The sequence below is a fragment of the Eptatretus burgeri genome, chromosome 4, assembly GCF_056783735.1.
Source record: "Eptatretus burgeri isolate ZD-2024b chromosome 4, Ebu_testis_v1, whole genome shotgun sequence".
Classification (NCBI taxonomy): Eukaryota; Metazoa; Chordata; class Myxini; order Myxiniformes; family Myxinidae; genus Eptatretus; species Eptatretus burgeri.
This window is the reverse complement of record NC_140964.1, coordinates 63,559,232-63,574,231: the sequence shown is the minus strand read 5'-3', so window position 1 is coordinate 63,574,231 and position 15,000 is coordinate 63,559,232. Positions and strand designations below refer to the sequence as shown.

Genomic DNA, 15,000 nt, shown 5'->3' with positions numbered 1-15,000 from the left:
TGTAGTTTCTGAGAAGTTGCAAGTATTTGTGGATGGACGGACGGACGGACAGATGATTCACCATCCCATAATCTCCCAAGAACTACTTTACAGGTGAACTAAAAACCATTCCTGGGAATATTATTACAAACAAACTACATTTGGAAACTGTCCGGTGTTCAGTGGCGATCCTGAAGAGAGTCCTTGGCACAAAACTTTGAGAACAGAAAACTTGGTCCATGAATCGTGACCCCTTACTGAAATGAAGGTGGATGATTTGAGCCTTCTCTGGGAGGACTCTATTACACATTCTGAAACCCGCATATGAAGACACGAGTCAACGAAGCACGCACGCACGCACACACACACACACACACACACACACACACACACACACACACACACACACACACACACACACACACACACACACACACACACACTTTGAGACCTGGGGAGAGAGCATTCAAAACCAATAGCTCGTACAAGCAGCGACCTTTGCACCCCACCGTTCGGCTCCTAATCTCATTCATACACCCTATAGTCCCCTCAACAGGGGGGATAGGTGGGGAACCGTGGAGAGGGGGGGGAATGGGGTCAGAGAGAGATGGACGGATGGACGGACGGACGGACATATATGAGGGATAAGGGTGGAAGAGAGGTGGTAGTGTTTGGAGGAAAAGGGGTGAGGGATTCCGGCAGATGCGACGCCCAGTTTATCGTCCATCCAAGAGAGGGCGCACACACTGATGAATCACCCAGCCTGTGAAACACCATGAGGACAATTTAGAGCTAGGTTGGGATTCGAATCCAGGCAACACAGAGTGAGCATGTGTACCTCTTGGCTTTCCTGCCGTGATGTGGCGATTCCTTGCTTCAGAACAGAAAATATTGTTTTCTCATTGTGATCATATAATTTACTTTGCTTTCCTACGTCCAGTGGAGAACCATGGTATCACTATTGAAAGTTGAAGAATGCAGCAAGTGGCTTGACCATGCAATGCACAAAACGTTTGAAGAAACGTTGAAAAGCTAAACTTTTAAATACCTCTACCACCGAAGGTGAAGGAGGTTATGTTTTCACATCTTTCTGTCTGTTTGTTTGTGTACAGGATATCTCAAACAGTTGTGATCGGATCCGGATGAAATTTTCTGAACAAGTTCAGTGTGTGACAAGGACGAAATGATTAGATTTTGGTAAAGATCCGGATCTGATGTCTTCAGTGATTCTTCACCATTGAGAGATAGGGCCAAAACGATACATAGCATGATATCTCCAAAAGTTTGAGACGGATTCAGATGAAACTTCAGTTTTGGTGAAGATGCGGATCCGGATTTGGATACGAAAATCATTTAACTCTCAAAGTGATTTTTCACCATTGAGAGATGGGGCCAAAAACGATATTGTAGTGTATAGCATGATATTTCAAAAATGTATTGAACCCGAAATGTTCTCGTGGATCAGGCATTACTTGGTGGAGGGATGCGCTCCACAGAGTGCCTTTCAGGTTTTTATTTGTATTTGTATCTCACAATAATAATACTGAGCACAAGGTCGCAGATTGAATCGTGTTTCATCCACATAATATGGAATCGTGCTTCATTCACACGGTATGGAATCGTGCTTCATTCACACGGTATGGAATCGTGCTTCATTCACACGGTATGGAATCGTGCTTCATTCACACGGTATGGAATCGTGCTTCATTGACACGGTATGGAATCGTGCTTCATTCACACGGTATGGAATCGTGCTTCATTCACACGGTATGGAATCGTGCTTCATTCACACGGTATGGAATCGTGCTTCATTCACACGGTATGGAATCGTGCTTCATTCACACGGTATGGAATCGTGCTTCATTCACACGGTATGGAATCGTGCCTCATTCACACGGTATGGAATCGTGCCTCATTCACACGGTATGGAATCGTGCCTCATTGACACGGTATGGAATCGTTCTTCATTCACACGGTATGGAATCGTGCTTCATTCACACGGTATGGAATCGTGCTTCATTCACACGGTATGCAATCGTGCTTCATTCACACGGTATGGAATCGTGCTTCATTCACACGGAATGGAATCGTGCTTCATTCACACGGTATGGAATCGTGCTTCCTTCACACGGTATGGAATCGTACTTCATTCACACGGTATGGAATCGTGCTTCATTCACACGGTATGGAATCGTGCTTCATTCACACGGTATGGAATCGTGCTTCATTGACACGGTATGGAATCGTGCTTCATTCACACGGTATGGAATCGTGCTTCATTCACACGGTATGGAATCGTGCTTCATTGACACGGTATGGAATCGTGCTTCATTCACACGGTATGGAATCGTGCTTCATTCACACGGTATGGAATCGTGCTTCATTCACACGGTATGGAATCGTGCTTCATTCACACGGTATGGAATCGTGCTTCATTCACACGGTATGGAATCGTGCTTCATTCACACGGTATGGAATCGTGCTTCATTCACACGGTATGGAATCGTGCTTCATTCACACGGTATGGAATCGTGCTTCATTCACACGGTATGCAATCGTGCTTCATTCACACGGTATGCAATCGTGCTTCATTCACACGGTATGCAATCGTGCTTCATTCACACGGTATGCAATCGTGCTTCATTGACATGGTATGCAATCGTGCTTCATTCACACGGTATGCAATCGTGCTTCATTCACACGGTATGCAATCGTGCTTCATTCACACGGTATGCAATCGTGCTTCATTCACACGGTATGCAATCGTGCTTCATTCACACTGTATGCAATCGTGCTTCATTCACACGGTATGCAATCGTGCTTCATTCACACGGTATGCAATCGTGCTTCATTCACACGGTATGCAATCGTGCTTCATTCACACGGTATGCAATCGTGCTTCATTCACACGGTATGCAATCGTGCTTCATTCACACGGTATGCAATCGTGCTTCATTGACACGGTATGCAATCGTGCTTCATTGACACGGTATGGAATCGTGCCTCATTGACACGGTATGGAATCGTGCCTCATTGACACGGTATGGAATCGTGCCTCATTGACACGGTATGGAATCGTGCCTCATTGACACGGTATGGAATCGTGCCTCATTGACACGGTATGGAATCGTGCCTCATTGACACGGTATGGAATCGTGCCTCATTGACACGGTATGGAATCGTGCCTCATTCGCACGGTATGGAATCGTGCCTCATTCGCACGGTATGGAATCGTTTCTCATTCGCACGGTATTGAATCGTGCCTCATTGACACGGTATGGAATCGTGCTTCATTCACACGGTATGGAATCGTGCTTCATTCACACGGTATGGAATCGTGCTTCATTCACACGGTATGGAATCGTGCTTCATTCACACGGTATGGAATCGTGCTTCATTCACACGGTATGGAATCGTGCTTCATTCACACGGTATGGAATCGTGCTTCATTCACACGGTCTGCAATCGTGCTTCATTCACACGGTCTGCAATCGTGCTTCATTCACACGGTATGCAATCGTGCTTCATTCACACGGTATGCAATCGTGCTTCATTCACACGGTATGGAATCGTGCTTCATTCACACGGTATGGAATCGTGCTTCATTCACACGGTATGGAATCGTGCTTCATTCACACGGTATGGAATCGTGCTTCATTCACACGGTATGGAATGGTGCTTCATTCACACGGTATGGAATGGTGCTTCATTGACACGGTATGGAATGGTGCTTCATTCACACGGTATGGAATCGTGCTTCATTCACACGGTATAGAATCGTGCTTCATTCACACGGTATGGAATCGTACTTCATTCACACGGTATGGAATCGTGCTTCATTCACACGGTATGGAATCGTGCTTCATTCACACGGTATGGAATCGTGCTTCATTCACACGGTATGGAATCGTGCTTCATTCACACGGTATGGAATCGTGCTTCATTCACACGGTATGCAATCGTGCTTCATTCACACGGTATGCAATCGTGCTTCATTCACACGGTATGCAATCGTGCTTCATTCACACGGTATGCAATCGTGCTTCATTCACACGGTATGGAATCGTGCTTCATTCACACGGTATGCAATCGTGCTTCATTCACACGGTATGGAATCGTGCTTCATTCACACGGTATGGAATCGTGCTTCATTGACACGGTATGGAATCGTGCTTCATTGACACGGTATGGAATCGTGCTTCATTGACACGGTATGGAATCGTGCTTCATTGACACTGTATGGAATCGTGCTTCATTCACACGGTATGGAATCGTGCTTCATTCACACGGTATGGAATCGTGCTTCATTGACACGGTATGGAATCGTGCCTCATTGGCACGGTATGGAATCGTGCCTCATTGACACGGTATGGAATCGTGCCTCATTGACACGGTATGGAATCGTGCTTCATTGACACGGTATGGAATCGTGCTTCATTGACACGGTATGGAATCGTGCTTCATTGACACGGTATGGAATCGTGCCTCATTGACACGGTATGGAATCGTTCCTCATTGGCACGGTATGGAATCGTGCCTCATTGGCACGGTATGGAATCGTGCCTCATTGGCACGGTATGGAATCGTGCCTCATTCGCACGGTATGGAATCGTGCCTCATTCGCACGGTATGGAATCGTGCCTCATTCGCACGGTATGGAATCGTGCCTCATTCGCACGGTATGGAATCGTGCCTCATTCGCACGGTATGGAATCGTGCCTCATTCGCACGGTATGGAATCGTGCCTCATTCGCACGGTATGGAATCGTGCCTCATTCGCACGGTATGGAATCGTGCCTCATTGACACGGTATGGAATCGTGCCTCATTGACACGGTATGGAATCGTGCTTCATTCACACGGTATGGAATCGTGCTTCATTCACACGGTATGCAATCGTGCTTCATTCACACGGTATGCAATCGTGCTTCATTCACACGGTATGCAATCGTGCTTCATTCACACGGTATGCAATCGTGCTTCATTGACACGGTATGGAATCGTGCTTCATTCACACGGTATGCAATCGTGCTTCATTCACACGGTATGCAATCGTGCTTCATTCACACGGTATGCAATCGTGCTTCATTCACACGGTATGCAATCGTGCTTCATTCACACTGTATGCAATCGTGCTTCATTCACACGGTATGCAATCGTGCTTCATTCACACGGTATGCAATCGTGCTTCATTCACACGGTATGCAATCGTGCTTCATTCACACGGTATGCAATCGTGCTTCATTCACACGGTATGCAATCGTGCTTCATTGACACGGTATGGAATCGTGCCTCATTGACACGGTATGGAATCGTGCCTCATTGACACGGTATGGAATCGTGCCTCATTGACACGGTATGGAATCGTGCCTCATTGACACGGTATGGAATCGTGCCTCATTGACACGGTATGGAATCGTGCCTCATTGACACGGTATGGAATCGTGCCTCATTGACACGGTATGGAATCGTGCCTCATTGGCACGGTATGGAATCGTGCCTCATTGACACGGTATGGAATCGTGCCTCATTGACACGGTATGGAATCGTGCCTCATTGACACGGTATGGAATCGTGCCTCATTCGCACGGTATGGAATCGTGCCTCATTCGCACGGTATGGAATCGTTTCTCATTCGCACGGTATTGAATCGTGCCTCATTGACACGGTATGGAATCGTGCTTCATTCACACGGTATGGAATCGTGCTTCATTCACACGGTATGGAATCGTGCTTCATTCACACGGTATGGAATCGTGCTTCATTCACACGGTATGGAATCGTGCTTCATTCACACGGTATGGAATCGTGCTTCATTCACACGGTATGGAATCGTGCTTCATTCACACGGTCTGCAATCGTGCTTCATTCACACGGTCTGCAATCGTGCTTCATTCACACGGTATGCAATCGTGCTTCATTCACACGGTATGCAATCGTGCTTCATTCACACGGTATGGAATCGTGCTTCATTCACACGGTATGGAATCGTGCTTCATTCACACGGTATGGAATCGTGCTTCATTCACACGGTATGGAATGGTGCTTCATTCACACGGTATGGAATGGTGCTTCATTGACACGGTATGGAATGGTGCTTCATTCACACGGTATGGAATCGTGCTTCATTCACACGGTATGGAATCGTGCTTCATTCACACGGTATGGAATCGTGCTTCATTCACACGGTATGGAATCGTGCTTCATTCACACGGTATGGAATCGTGCTTCATTCACACGGTATGCAATCGTGCTTCATTCACACGGTATGCAATCGTGCTTCATTCACACGGTATGCAATCGTGCTTCATTCACACGGTATGCAATCGTGCTTCATTCACACGGTATGGAATCGTGCTTCATTCACACGGTATGCAATCGTGCTTCATTCACACGGTATGGAATCGTGCTTCATTCACACGGTATGGAATCGTGCTTCATTGACACGGTATGGAATCGTACTTCATTGACACGGTATGGAATCGTGCTTCATTGACACGGTATGGAATCGTGCTTCATTGACACTGTATGGAATCGTGCTTCATTCACACGGTATGGAATCGTGCTTCATTCACACGGTATGGAATCGTGCTTCATTGACACGGTATGGAATCGTGCCTCATTGGCACGGTATGGAATCGTGCCTCATTGACACGGTATGGAATCGTGCCTCATTGACACGGTATGGAATCGTGCTTCATTGACACGGTATGGAATCGTGCTTCATTGACACGGTATGGAATCGTGCTTCATTGACACGGTATGGAATCGTGCCTCATTGACACGGTATGGAATCGTGCCTCATTGACACGGTATGGAATCGTTCCTCATTGGCACGGTATGGAATCGTGCCTCATTTGCACGGTATGGAATCGTGCCTCATTTGCACGGTATGGAATCGTGCCTCATTCGCACGGTATGGAATCGTGCCTCATTCGCACGGTATGGAATCGTGCCTCATTCGCACGGTATGGAATCGTGCCTCATTCGCACGGTATGGAATCGTGCCTCATTCGCACGGTATGGAATCGTGCCTCATTCGCACGGTATGGAATCGTGCCTCATTCGCACGGTATGGAATCGTGCCTCATTCGCACGGTATGGAATCGTGCCTCATTGACACGGTATGGAATCGTGCCTCATTGACACGGTATGGAATCGTGCCTCATTGACACGGTATGGAATCGTGCTTCATTCACACGGTATGGAATCGTGCTTCATTCACACGGTATGGAATCGTGCTTCATTGACACGGTATGGAATCGTGCTTCATTCACACGGTATGGAATCGTGCTTCATTGACACGGTATGGAATCGTGCTTCATTGACACGGTATGGAATCGTGCTTCATTCACACGGTATGGAATCGTGCTTCATTCACACGGTATGCAATCGTGCTTCATTCACACGGTATGCAATCGTGCTTCATTCACACGGTATGCAATCGTGCTTCATTCACACGGTATGCAATCGTGCTTCACTTGCAGGGTGTAGTCTCCTCCCTGTGTGTACTTTCGAGAAACACTAAAATTACATCATGAAAATAACATTTAGTTCTTTAAAGAGGCTTTTACCGTCTATTTAAAAGTTCTCGCCTTTTATTTGAGCTGTCTGGTCTTGAAAGTGAATTTCTGTGAAATCTGATCCGACAAAAAAAAACCCAACTCTCACACAGAAAGTCAATCTTACCTGCAATGTGGGTCTAAAATACCTGATGGTCTTTTTTATGGTGAACAAAGATTCATGGCAGGATGGCCTTGAGGTGAACACGCTCTTCTCGAAGCTGTTTAGCCTTGGTTCAAATCCTGACCAGCTATAAACTGTCATCCCGATGCAGGTTGGGTGATTCATCAATGTGTGTGCCATCTGTCGGATGGACGTTAAGCTGGTCGTCTTGTCTGCCGGTATTTGTTGGTTGACGTGCAAGATCGCCACGGGCTATCACCGGCACCATCAACAAATTACAAATTCCTGCCTTAACTATTCCTGGGAAGGCAATGGCAAACTACCCAATATACCCCTTTCCAGAAATCTCTTCAGTAGCACCGACCCTCTGTAACAGAGTCTGGTACATCAGATTCAAAAGACTCGTGGAGGAGCAATTTACATCCCGTATATCACATATTTTATTGGGCGGACATCAATGCACAGTACCTTATTTATTTATGATATGGACATTAGTAGACATCATTGCATTTTACCATTAATTGCAAGGACATAAATAGACGGTAAACACACAAATGGTCACTATATGGTATTTTAACCTGGGTTACCTGCATCGTTGGGTGGAAATGGGAATACCAATAGGCGATCTCTTCCACCAGAGTAAACTTTTCATCACCGACACTGGTGACCTGAATATTCTGTGAATAACAAGTAAGTTACTACCATAGGGTACAACAATGAACTGCTACCTAATGAACAATAATATTTAGACGAAGGAAAGAAAAATCACCTGGATAAACAGCACAGTATGGGATTCGAACCTGTGGTTACAGCTTCACATATAAGTTGCTGACAATGTCAAAATACTTCTGGACATACCAATTTCAAAAAAACAACTTTACTCCATTCCATAAAAATGAATGGGAATTCAGAACCAGGAAAAGATCAGGTGGCCCATCACACCTGTGCTACAGCACAATGCAAGAGCACTGCTGGTCTTTTGAAATAATCTTATTTATTTCTATCTTTTCAAACAGGTCTCGAGGCTCACCGAAGAGTAGAAGGAACAACAGGGGAGGCAAAGGATCAAGCAGATGCAAGATGGAGCGGATGGGAAACAAGAGGAGTTGCAAGGTGAAAGGGGGGATGGATAGGGTCTCGGTCTTTCACAAAGAATACCCGAATAGGTAGAAGAACATTCGTACACATTGCATGTGTTTTTTTTTTGCACTCGTACTTAAAGTTTTCTTTGGTTTTTGCAAATCGATTTGGTATCACACAAATGCATCACACCAGAATGACAGAATGAGCGGTTTGGAGACAAGGGCGTGTGCAGCATGAATGTACAGACACGGGATTGAAAACAAAGGATTGTGTGTGTGGTGCTTTATAACAAATGTCAAGCACGGTACAAGCAGATTAGACTTCACCCACAGGGTTTACCGAAGTGCTATGATAATAAATATCTAAACTTTTTCAATAATGTCAGATTGAGTCCAGCATTTGGAACACTTTGTTTAAAGAGAACATTTCTGTTTGTTCTTGGCTTTATTAAATACACAATATTCTTACAAGAGGAATTCAAAAAGGGTGACAGGATGGTTCGGAGGTAGTGCACTTGCCTTTGAGTTGTCAAGCCTGGTTTTGAATTCTGCCTCGACTATACAAGGACGCAGACACACACCGACGCAGACACACACACTGACGCAGACACACGTCTCCCCAACCATTGATCTACACAATGAATAAAATGTACAATAATCGTATCATACAATCGATAAACTCCCTTTTGTAAGTTTAAACACAACTTGTCCAACAACCTTCTCAATGTGTCCGAAATCCTGGTCGAAGCAAAAATACAGTTCCATCCATATCCTTTTCAACAATAGAAGCCCTGTTATCCTCATCACCTACCTGTCCTGTAACCCGTGTCTGTAGCGAATGATGACATCAGCAGTCATTCACATTCTTTGATGGAGAAACCGATTGACAAAACCCCCCAGTGTTGTTTCATTGGGAATTGTCAAATCGATTTTTCTCCAATGAAATATTCGCTGCAAGGTCTCAGCGAGCTGCAAGTTTAAGTACGGCACAGTGAAAGGCTTTTCATCAGTCGTCACCTGAATCTGATGACACTGTCCCGTGTCTGTCCGTCATGACGAAGATACATGACGATCTCATTGCGAGCTGAGCTAATGCTGCTTTTCAAGGCCTCAATAACCCCACAAGATAATTCCATAAGTCAGTAATTTATATCGTTTGAGACGTTCGTGTTGCTTGGATTACCCAACGCGTGACATGTACTTGGGCTGTTCAAAAAGTTCTCGGAATGAGATGCTCACTGCAATCCAAGAAATATAAACTTTATTTTTCAATATATATATCAACACATGGTGCATGTAAGAAAAGACTTTTTTTTTTTTCTTTTTCATTTATTTAATATTTTTATTGCCCCCAATTATTTCCCACATTATTGTGGGGTGGGGGGGGGGGATGGTTCTGGTTCAAGTCTTTCACGAAGTAGCTGTCCAGGCCTGGCGTTTGACTGGAAGCAATTTGTAATTTGTTCAGGCAGGGTGCCAGCGATAATTCACCTACCCTTTGCAAAAGACCCCGTGGGATCTTTAACGACCAGTCCTGGCAGTTGGGTCTTTTGTCTTGACGTCCATCATCCAAACATCGATTTATTTTTGCCCCGCTTGCGAAACACCAGGATGGCAGTTCGCAGCTCGGTCGGGTAGACAGCTCAAAGGTGAGTGTGTATCCTTGGCTCTCCTGGTATCCCCTCAATGTCGACGTATAACATCGAAAGATAAAAATTTGCATTTCTTGGACTGTTGTAAGCATGTCGTTCCGAGAGCTTTTTGAACGTCTCACGGTAACGTCTGCCAGAAGCATTGTTTAACGCACGAAAACATGAATGCAGGTTTTAATGGAAGCATGATCGGAGACGGAATAACAAGCGTGGGATGAAAGGCCCAAGTGTGGTAAGGGCCTATAGTGTGGGAGTTTTAATGGCACACACTTACGTTAACACACGTTAATGCACTGTCGCACAAAGTTTGGTTTGAGTAAACAATGAGGCAATATTATTGCAAAGGAGCGGTCATTTGGCCTATAGATGGAGCCAAAGGGATGGTGAGGATAAGGGGGTGAACGGCATGAGGGTGGTCTGCAGCATAACCTGGGTGGTAACGGGTGTGCGCACACACGGTTAAAGGGGTGACTCATTTTGATGCCAACAGATGTACTGCTAATAATTACACCGTGAAGATGTTTCTGCGCACATGGAAAGACACCAAACTCGTTGTCATGATTTCTTCGATTCTGAATCTCAAGGGAGGCTGTTTTTTTTTTTTTGGGGGGGGGGGGGGGGTGCCAACCGACCAAAACCCCAGGCCCGAGGCAGTTAATTCGTTACAGATTCGCCTCTGGCTTGGCAGAGGAGCCAAAAAGGCTCGAACGTGTCTCGGTGTCACCGTGTAAACTTGGGGGGGGGGGGGGGGAGGCCACGAAGCCTGCCCTGCCACGGAACGTCGGGAGAGATGACTGATGAGCCCGCGATGGTCGTCTCGAAAGGCACGAGAGCGCACGTGGCTCGGGAAAAACGGGCAAATCTTCGGGACGTTTGTGGTCAGAGCAAAATGATGTGATGCATGTTGATACCATTATGCCATCAAAGGGCTCTAAATAACGTCTGTGCCTGGATTCAAGTAGCACGAACTGGAGATAATGCATACGTGGGAAAAGATGTATCGTGAAAATGGGAACCGGTTCAGGAGTATGAGATAATGCAAGAAAAACAACTGGATAGGTACAGTGTGGATTCAAACGGCTCATTCCGTCCCCACTCCCACACGAGTGACAGATTGTGAAGCGGGCATGGTTTACATAACTAGGATGGATGAAGGTTTCGTCATGAGGGATTGAAGATTTAGGGGGGGGGGGTGGTGGAGCTGTTGCGCAGGCTGAGTTCTGCTGTGGAACAGCTGGAGAGACAATCGATCTTCGGTGGGTATATGCTCTGCTGGACCCGTAAATGGCAGTGTTCGAAGTCCCTGTGAAGGTATGAGTTGTAGCCTGTTGGTCGTGTTGCAGACACAATGAGGACAGCAAAAGCATCCCGAGCTGTGATTGCACTCACATTTGAAACTCCGCAATGTCATCGGAATGTCCTTGGCAATGCTGGAATGCTGTTTGCAATGTAAAATAACCTTTCCAAGAATGGTTTTCTTTCCTATAATTGTGAAGTCCAAAGTATCAGAACGAAGCACTCTCTTTCAAATGGTGTTTCACATTGTGCTTCGTAATGCCTTAGGATAACGGCCGAGAAAACATTGGGACATTTTTCCATGAGGTCTGGACACCATGGGTGGACCGTGCACACCTGGCCAACGGACCTTGGCAAGGCCACGAGTCACGTGATCGACTTTTATTGCTGGATTGATTTTATACATATATATGTATATGTATGGAAATTTTATATACTTCTTTATTTTTATGTATATATATATATATATATATATATATATATATATATATATATATATATATATATATATATATATATATATATATATATATATATATATATATATATATATATATATATATATATATATATATATATATATACATATTGTATACACTGATGAGCCATAACATTATTACCACTGACAGGTGAAGTGAATAACATTGATTATCTTGTTACAATGGCACCTGTCAAGGGGTGGGATATATTAGGCAGCAAGTGAACAGTCAGTTCTTGAAGTTGATGTGTTGGATGCAGTAGAAATGGGCAGGAGTAAAGACCTGAGCGACTTTGACAAGGGCCAAATTGTTCTGGCCAGATGACTGGGTCAGAGCATCTCTGAAACTGCAAGGCTTGTGGGGTACTCCCGGTCAGCAGTGGTGAGTACCTTCCGACAGTGGTCTGAGGAGGGACAAACCACAAACCGGCGACAGGGTGTTGGGTGCCCAAGGCTCTTCGATGCGTGAGGACAACGAAGACTATCCTGTCTGGTCCGAACTGACAGGTCTACTGTGGCACAAGTCACAGAAAATTTTATTGGTGGTCACGGGAGGAAGGTGTCACAATCCACAGTGCATCGTACCCTGCTGCGTAGGGGGCAGCATAGCCGCAGACCGGTCAGAGTGCCCATGATGACCCCTATCCACCGTCGAAAGCACGTACAATGGGCACGCAAGCATCTGAACTGGACCTTGGAGCGCTGGAAGAAGGTCGCCTGGTCCGATGAGTCCCGTTTTCTTTTAGATCACATGGATGGCCGTGTCCGTGTGCGCCGTTTACCAAGGGAAGTGATGGCAACAGGATGCACTGTGGGAAGATGACAAGCCGGTGGAGGGAGTGTGATGCTCTGGGCAATGTTCTGCTGGGAAACCCTGCGTCTGGCCATTCAAGTGGACATAATTTGACACGTGTCACCTACCTAAACATCGTTGTAGACCAGGTACACCCCTTCATGGCAATGGTATTCCCTGATGGCAGTGGCCTCTTTCAGCAGGATAATGAGTCCTGCCACACTGCACACATTGTTCGGGAATGGTTTGAAGAACATGATGAAGTGTTCACGGTGTTGCCCTGGCCTCCAAATTCTCCAGATCTCAATCCGATTGAGCATCTGTGGGATGTCAGGTCAGGTCAGGTATGGGAGCATGTGCCAGAACAGCGCGTCGCTGCGTCCACTTTCCGCCGGTACTCCAGGGGCTTCTGTCTGGCCATCCCCCAGGCAGATGCCAGGCCCATCCCCATCTCCTTGAGATGATGGTCAACCTGCTGCAACCACGAGGCACGTGGTCGGCCCACTGGCCTCCTCCACTCATGAGACTCATGAGAGAATCTGGTGAGCAGGATCAGCATCAGGAAAACGAGCCACATGTCCATACAGCCGCAACTGACGCTCACGGACTATGCAGATAACAAATCTCATCCGAGTCTCTCTCAGCAACCGCTCGTTGGACACAAAATCCGACCAGCGATAGCCAAGGATTCTCCGAAGACACCTGGTACCAAAGGAATTAAGTCTCCGTCTCAGATCCTTGGTCAGAGTCCAAGTCTCGCATCCATAGAGCAAGACTGGAAGTACCAAGGACCTGAAGACTCGGAATTTCGTCCTCCCGCACAGGTACCGGCAGCGCCACACCCCATGATCCAGTGAATTCATGACTCCCCAGGCCCGACCCAAACGTGTATTGACCTCTGACTCGCAGCCAGCAGAGACATGAATATCACTGCCAAGGTAAGTGAATCTCTCCACGACCTCAACATCCTCACCACAAACAGACACAGACAGGACAGCAGCATCCAAGATGTCACCGAAAGCCTGGATCTTAGTTTTGACCCAAGAAACCCGTAATTCCAGCGGCTCCGACTCCTCATTCAGCACCTCGAGGGCCCCCAAAAGGATGTCTAAAGTCTCCGCAAAGATGACTGCATCATCTACAAAATCAAGGTCCGAGATCTTGACATTCCCAAACGATGCACCGCAACTTGATCTCTCTGACATCCTCCCTAAAATCCAGTCCATACAAGTGCTGAAAAGTGTGGGGGCAAGTACACATCCCTGACGAACTCCAGCAACAACTGGAAATAAGTCAGAGATGGTACCACCACACTTCACAGCACTCTCAGTACCAGAGTAGAGTTCAGACATCAGATCGATCAGTTTTGGTGGCACCCCACGAAGACCAAGAATCCTCCAGAGGACATCCCGATTCACTGAATCGAACGCTTTACAGAGATCAACATAGGCTGCAAGCAGCCCCTGCCGAAACTCTCGTCTGCGTTCGGTGAGGACACGAAGGGCAAGGATACGGTCAATCGTTGACCTCTTTGGTGTAAAGCCTGACTGCTCTGGACGCTGGTGCTCAAGCAGATGGTGGCGAACCCTATCAAGAATTATCCGAGCAAAGACCTTGCCCGGCACTGAGAGCAGCGTCACCCCTCGGTAGTTGTTGCAGTTTTGGCGATCACCCTTCCCTTTCCAGAGAGGGACAACAAGGCCCCTCTTCCAGTCAGTTGGGATGATGCCTGTGTTCCAGGCAGAGCACAAAACTGCATGCAACGACACGAGTGCAGCATTTCCACCAGCCTTGAGAAGTTCGGCATGGATGCCACAGATCCCTGGAGCTTTGCCCCGTTTCAACTGGTTCACTGCAGCCCGTGTTTCCACAAGCGAAGGTGGACCACAGTTGATTCGAGGGTCGGCAACAGGGATTGTAACACCCTTGACGTCCAACTCGACAGCTGGGGGATCAGCCTGGTACAACCGCTCAAAGTAACCGGCCCAGCGGGCCTTCACTTCAGACTCCTCTGTCAAGAGCCTACCACTCTCTG

General features: G+C 46.6%; 1 protein-coding gene and 1 long non-coding RNA gene across 2 annotated transcripts in view; one reads left to right on the top strand and one right to left on the bottom strand.

Moving 5' to 3' along the window:
- The window catches only part of WNT1 (Wnt family member 1), a 194,749-nt gene that overhangs the window by 23,849 nt on the left and 155,900 nt on the right, over positions 1 to 15,000 (top strand). The window contains exon 2 of the mRNA XM_085878392.1: positions 8,681 to 8,777. Coding sequence (XP_085734518.1) covers positions 8,681 to 8,777 — 97 coding nt within the window. The remainder of the gene's footprint in view (positions 1 to 8,680; positions 8,778 to 15,000) is intronic.
- LOC147028208 (uncharacterized) overlaps positions 1 to 15,000 on the bottom strand; it is a 35,056-nt gene that overhangs the window by 6,924 nt on the left and 13,132 nt on the right. The window contains exon 3 of the long non-coding RNA XR_015057464.1: positions 8,252 to 8,341. This is a non-coding gene — a long non-coding RNA (uncharacterized LOC147028208). The remainder of the gene's footprint in view (positions 1 to 8,251; positions 8,342 to 15,000) is intronic.